At 43.7% G+C, this 6,835-nt stretch overlaps 2 protein-coding genes across 2 annotated transcripts; one reads left to right on the forward strand and one right to left on the reverse strand.

The window, feature by feature from the left end:
• Positions 1-1,583: 1,583 nt before the first annotated feature.
• Positions 1,584-3,290, forward strand: PCYB_093600 (transporter; the record flags this gene model as incomplete). The annotated part of the gene is made up of 1 exon (XM_004222474.1): positions 1,584-3,290. A coding segment is annotated over one exon (1,707 nt), but the record flags the coding sequence as incomplete, so codon positions are not given.
• A 1,808-nt stretch (positions 3,291-5,098) lies between these two features.
• PCYB_093610 (N-acetyl glucosamine phosphate mutase) lies at positions 5,099-6,249 on the reverse strand (the record flags this gene model as incomplete). Its single annotated transcript, XM_004222475.1, has 1 exon — positions 5,099-6,249. A coding segment is annotated over one exon (1,149 nt), but the record flags the coding sequence as incomplete, so codon positions are not given.
• Positions 6,250-6,835: the final 586 nt, after the last annotated feature.

The raw sequence follows: 6,835 nt of genomic DNA on the forward strand, positions 1-6,835 counted from the left end.
GCCTGTTCATATTTTTTATGGGTGGAAATGAACCACAGCGGTGGAGCTGGTGCTGCCTTTTTTTTTTTTTTTTTTTAAATATCGCTGTACATAACATTATTTTGTGGCTCCCTTTTGGGGAATACCGTTTAAGTGGGGAAAAAAAAAAAAAAAAAAGGCACTTGGTTAACCTTTCCACATGTTCCCTTTTTGGGCCTTTTTTTTTCTTTACCATTTGTTGTACATTTTTTGTGCATTCGTTTCGACACCTCCGGTTTGGTTAGCAGTTTGCCGATCAGTTTGCCGATCAGTTTGCCGATCAGTTTGCAGATCAGTTTGCCGATCAGTTTGCAGATCAGTTTAACGATCAAATTGCCGATCAGTTTGCAGACTAGCTTGCCGACCAGTTTGCTATCCAACTCTTCACTATTCGCTCTTCACTATTCGCTCTTCACTATTCGCTCTTCACTCCCCACTCTTCACGTTCACCTCCACCCGCAGTGTACGGAACCTTCGCTTCGCCATTTTTGCAAAACGCGCGAGAGCTTCCCTTTGAGCTGCCAAACGAGGAACTGAGTTACATACACAATCACGTAGATATATATATTTTTTTTTTTCTTTTTTGCCCCTCCCTCGCGAGGATGCGCTCAACTTTGCAGAGAAATGCAGATTGTGTAGTTATGTAGAGATAATCACAAACTTTTTTTTTTTTTTTTTTTTTTTTTTTGAGCGCCAAGGGGACAACGCTTGCCCGTATTAATTGTAATTAAAAAGTGTTAAAAAGTGTTGCCAAAAAGAAAAAAAAAAAAAAAAAAAAAAGGACATTTAAAAAATTACACAATTGTGTTATGTATACGTTCATTTGAACATTTTTGTGCGTCACATGACTGTACTTTAGTGAGGGGGAGTATATAACTGAGTGCATAGATACCTATGTACACACCCAAGTAGGCGTTTTCCGTGTAACGCTCATGCAAACGGAGTTACAAGAAGCATATCGGTTAATTCGGTTTGCCTTCTGTTTGCACATTTGCATAAGTTCGAAGGGGAGTCACCCACATCCATCCGTTGTATGTTTGTTGTGTGTGTCAATTTTTTTTACCTTCGTTATTCATCACCCCAAATTTTAAAGGGCCAAAAAATAAAGGCCAAACAAAATTGAAGTGCAGCATTTGATCCGTCCACCTGTACATTTGAAAGGAGGAAATAACTATCTCCCCCCATCCCCCCACAGCAGGTTTGTTCTCGTTAAGAAGGTGAAGTCTCCTCGCCTTTGCACCGCACTCTCGAGGGGGCTTCCCCCAAAGTGAGAAGTTATATTAACAAAGACACGTGGCCACGTGTGCGCACGTGGTGTTCAGAGGCGGCGCAGAGGGCAGGGGGCATTTTTCCTTCCTCGAATTGGCCCAGCGCGAGCCACAAGACAGGCGCAAGCGTTGTGTATGTACGTATATATGTGTGTGCATGTATATATGTGTGTGCATGTATATATATGTATGTATATATACATACGTGTGCACTCACTTTATCTCATGTGCGTGTGCTCTCCGTGGCGCCCCTTTTGCAGACCGGCGAAAGGCAGCCAAATAATGCGCCCGTAGCCCATGGGGTCCCGAGCAAAGTCGAGCACCCCCCTGGGCCAGCCAGGCCGGGAAGGCCAACCCGAGGAGGAGTTGAAGCACGCAGGGGAAGGGGCAAAAAAGGCAAGTCCCGGGAGCGGAGGCACCAGATTGATCAGTTTGAAAGGATACGACATGCCATCCACCTTGGAAGAACTGTTAGACAAAAAAGAAATCAGAGTTTCCTCAGAACAGAAAACACCATTCAACATAAACAGGAATGTTATTCTGCTTGTCTATTTTGTGTTAATCGTATTAACCAATCGTTTATTCTTTGGATGGCCAAACCTATCCAATCTGTTATTTCGAGATGGAGCATATATTTGGAAATGCAATAAAAACCCAGATGGAGGTTATGACAAGAATGACGATAAACGATATGTGTGTGAAGATCAAGATAAGGCAGTACAGACAATCTTCGTTTTTGGATCCTCTGCTTATTTTGCTTTTTCCTTTTTTAATGGGATCATTGTAGATTATTTGGGATCCAGGTTCAGTATGCTTCTAGGTCACTTGTTAAACTTAATCGGATGGATCCTCCTGTTAATGTCCAATGAAAATTTTGATGCATATGTTATATCTGGGATCTTCATCGCAGCAAGTATCGATTTGGCATCCTTCTCAACGTTGAATGCATCAGGTTTATATCCTGGGAATGAAAATTTGATTGTAAATATAATATCAGGTGCGGGATCTCTCTCTGCAGGGACAATGACAATTTTGGACTTGCTTATCAGTGGATTGAATTTGAGTTTCAAGACCTTCATGCTGTGGTATATGTGTATCAGTGTGTGTTTTTTTTTTATCCTAACGATTTTTATGTTCCCGAAGAGTAGGTACTATAGGCAGTACGAGTTTGACAACTATTACAACAGTAGGGACTTGAGCATGAAGGGTGGAGGGGACATGTCTAATCGTGCAAAGGGGGGTAGTGGAAGTGGCGTGGTGGAGGTGGCAAAGGGTGGAGGCAAGTCTATGACACAGAAAGATATCGAGATGAATGTGCAAAAGAAGGACGGTGTTAATCCATCCAGCACCAACGACAGCACTGTTTCGAATGGGAATGAAAAAAAAAGCATGTTTAATTCGGCAAGCTTTAAAGACCTAATCAAAATATGCACCTGTGCTCATTTTTTATGTCTCTGGATTTATGGCCCACTGAATGCTATTTACAACACCTTCTACTTCAGTGTCGTGGAAAATATCCTCTCCAAGGACAAGAACGATATTTTGGGTTACATCCTCCCCTTTGCCTTTATCCCTTGTATTATAATGGGGAATTTATCAGATAAATATGGAGTTATGGTTATGTTTACCTACGAGCTTTTTTTCGCCCTATGCATGTACGTGTTTAGCTACATCAAGTCTAACCTAGCCCAATGGATCTCCGTTATTTCAAATACTATGTACTCTGCTTGTGCGAATGGGCAGCTGTGGACCTTTATCTCCTTTACGTTCAGCTCCAAGTACCACTCCACACTCATCGGGCTGCTTAATTTCGTGTGCGGGATTATCTCCTTCGTGCGTCTACTCCTGTTCGAGTGGGCCAAGCAAACCAAGTACGATTTTACTTACATCAATTTGTTGATAATTGGGTTCATTTGCATTAACATCGGCATCACGGTGGCCATCGTGTTCATTCGGAAGATCAAGGGGGAGAAGGTGCCCTACGGGGACGAGGACGCCGCCGCGGAGTGACCACATCGCAGCGCGACCGCCGCTACCCTTGCCGCTTCTGCCGCTTCTACCGCCTCCCCGCCGAGCGTGCCCCCTTTTGTAAAGCTAAAAGCGGCACTTCGGCGAGGCAGCCCGCCCAAGCGCGCCGATACTGCCCAAACGCTACGACACTGCTCGCGGCGCCCCCAATTCGTATTTTTTTCGTGTGGGACCAGCTCCTCACTTCACACGTTCGAGTTCGCCCCCACCGCGCACTCCGCGTAGTGTTACCATATATACATACTAAACAGACTAGCCAAAAAAAAAAAAAAAAAAAAAAAAAATGTATCTTCGAATACATCGCAGCGCGTGTTACGCGCATTCGTAATTATATGCCCCTCTCCATTTCGTTTGTTTGATTTTATGTTCTTTCGCCCATGGCGCATATCGCCAAGTGGAGAACACACCATGCTGACAAACTAGACTTAGATTATTATTAAAAATTTTTTTTTTTTTTTTCGCTCAATTGTGAAGAAGCTGTGTGCCACTCGAATGGCAGAAAAGAGGCTCACTAAAAAAAAAGGGGAACCCCGTGTGTAAAAAACGGAGCAGACTATGGGGTAACCACGCTCGCTTACACTATGAGCTGAATGCACGAAAGCGTCTACTTGTCCATCCCGCCCCTCACATACTGAAGGACGGCGTCCCTCACCAGGAGCAGAATCTCATCGCGCTGAGCAACAGTTTGTGCCTCCGCGTAAATACGAATCAGGGGTTCTGTCCCAGAGGGTCTAATAAAGCATCTCCCGTGCGAGGCATCCACTGTGTGCACAATTTGGTCTATTCGACTTTGCAGAGTCTGAGGAGCTATTAGGTACTTCTCATGCTCGGGGTGCGGAATTATCTCCCTCAACATATATTTAGAACACGGCAAATTGACGTAGAGGGAAGGGAGGGGGGTGTAGAAGTCATCCCAGTCGTGTATACTCAGGTGGAGAAAAGAAAGACACAATTCGATGGCAACAAAATCGACCATGGCATCTCCTGTGGTTTGATTAAAAAAAAGGAGAAAATTTTTTAACGCCATGAAATATTTATCATTTTGGATGTCCAACCAAGTGGCCCACTCGTTCAATTGGGAGATATTTGTGTAGATCGTTCCGTGGCCATTCGGCTCGAACAGTATCGCGACGGTGGACTTTCTTGCAACCTGGTCCAGGTACTTAATGCCTGTTTTCGTGCAAACGATATTTACATTAATGTGCTGGAAGAGGTCCACATTTTCGCTAGCGCGTCGTTTCTCTGCATTCACGTGGTGGGCAAAAGCTGAGTTGACGTAAGCTGTGTGCACAATGCTGATGTTAATTTTTTTTCTTCCTCCGAATTGGAGTTTTTTTCTTCCTCCTCCGGATCGGAGTTTTTTTCTCCCTCCTCCAAATCTGCATTTTTTTCTCCCTCCTCCGAATCGGAGTTTTTTTTCCCCCCCACCTGAACGGCGCTCATCATTCTGATGATGCACTTGAAAAATAGGCAAATGATTTTCGGCCCGTCCAGAATCGACACACAGTTAGCACAGCTGAAAACTTCTTCCTCATGATGGTCCCATTTTGTGTCTCTCATCGGAGGGGACGATGTTGTATCGACCTCCTCGGGGCTCCCCTTCTTCCTTCCTTTGTCGTCCACATAAAAGTAAACGATCCGGTCAGCGTCCCCATCAAATGAACAAAATTTCGTGTGACCATCCCCGAGACAGTTCCTTCCACCATGAGGTAGCTTCCTCTTGCTGTACACATAGTCTGCTCCGCAGTGGGAGTTTAAAACGCTTCCTTCATCTTGCGCAAAATTTATTTTAATAATTTTTTTTTTAACATTTTAAAAACATCACAAAAATTGTCCAATTTAAGACTAGCTATTCCGTTGGAGCAGTCCACATAAATAATTTCTTCTTCACAATTTTTCGTCAAAGCGCTGTCATATCTTTCGTCAAGGAATCTGTACAGCTTTTTGAAGGCGTGAATAAAGTAGGCGAAGTAAATCCGGTCACTGTTATAAGCCATCAGGTGGGTGGCATCACTTTTTTGCAGCATGCTTACCTCCTCCCCAGCAAGTGAATGTGTATCATATGGCTGTTCGCCCCCTCCGTAGTACAGCTCCATGGAGGGTAACCTTCCCCCAGGGATACACAAACCGCCAAGGTAATCCAAGTCGCCCGCTTCCTTATGCAGAGTGCACCCCCCCGAATTGATGACTTCAGGGTCCAACACTTCATCCACATTAACTGCGTTAAAAAAATACACAACAAAGTGCATGCATGGCGTGGTAACATAACACATATTATTTACGCACTTGCAAATGTTCAACTGTCTCAACGTTTCGACAAGGATCTGGTTAAGGTGTACGGAGCTGCTCCTCGTGTCAAACCCTATGCACACATTCGCCTTCAGCACATTATGCCTATTAAAACAGTGTACTATGTTGTCCAATTTGCGCAAACTCTCAAAAGCGACATCGTCGTACATGTCGATGTGTGCTTCTTCCTTGAAGAGATTAGCAATGCAGTCGATTATATCATCGACAATGTCATGGATGGAACATTTTTCATTTTTTCGAAGAAATGTCAAATGCCTATTTACCAGATCGGTTAAATAACTTTCGTATACTTCATTTATTTGTCTCCCATTTTGGTCAATTATTTTTACTCCATTTTCATCATGGGGGTTATGCGAAGCTGTGATAATTATGCCCACATTTTTCCACCTGACTTGGTGCACAGCGCACACATGGTGAAAGTCCTTCTCTCTTCCTTCCAATTGTTCACCAAACAGGTTATGCCTCCTAGCCGTTTCATAGTTATACTTAACGAATAGCAGTCCCACAAAAATGCCGCTTTTATTTAAAGCGTTCAACAAGTCACAACTGGCAGATTGGTATTTATCGCGGAAGCCGCTATTTCCGTAAGAAAATTCGCAGTCGCACTCGAATTGTATGTCACCCTCTTCTGAGGGGGAATAACGTGGTAGGTACTTCTCAATGCAGGGCTTGATCTTCTGGTAAAATAGACTCTCTTTGCGATTCGGCATGCTTTTGTGTGTGCAGATGAAATGGGTCTAGCTAGCTTTTTTTCTCAAAATTGTGTGAACAGTTCGGGGAATTTTTTTTTTTTTTTTACACCTTTCGTATGAACGGTTCATGATATTTTTCCTTTTTTAATACAATTTGTATGAACGGTTCGGTGTATTATTCCTTTTTTAGCACAATTTATATGAACGGTTCAGGATATTTTTACTCTTTTTGCCAAACTATGCCTGCAGCAATGCGGGGTGCTGTCCCGCATGGTGTAGCTTTTAACGCGCAAAAAGTGGAACATTTTCAAACGAAAAAGTAACTGCTCTATATTACCGGTAGGTAGAACGGGCGTAAGAGGAGGCTTCGTGGCCCCACCGTAACGTTCGTTTGGAAACAAAAAGGGGAGAAGTGGAATGAATGGTTTGGCTGAATTTCCCTGCCATTAAATGGGGGATGGGCAAAAAAAAAAATACGCGCTCGGGGGAGTAGTCCCTTTTTGCGGAGTCCAGCGTACA

This window comes from Plasmodium cynomolgi, chromosome 9 (assembly GCF_000321355.1).
Source record: "Plasmodium cynomolgi strain B DNA, chromosome 9, whole genome shotgun sequence".
Lineage (NCBI taxonomy): Eukaryota > Apicomplexa > Aconoidasida > Haemosporida > Plasmodiidae > Plasmodium > Plasmodium cynomolgi.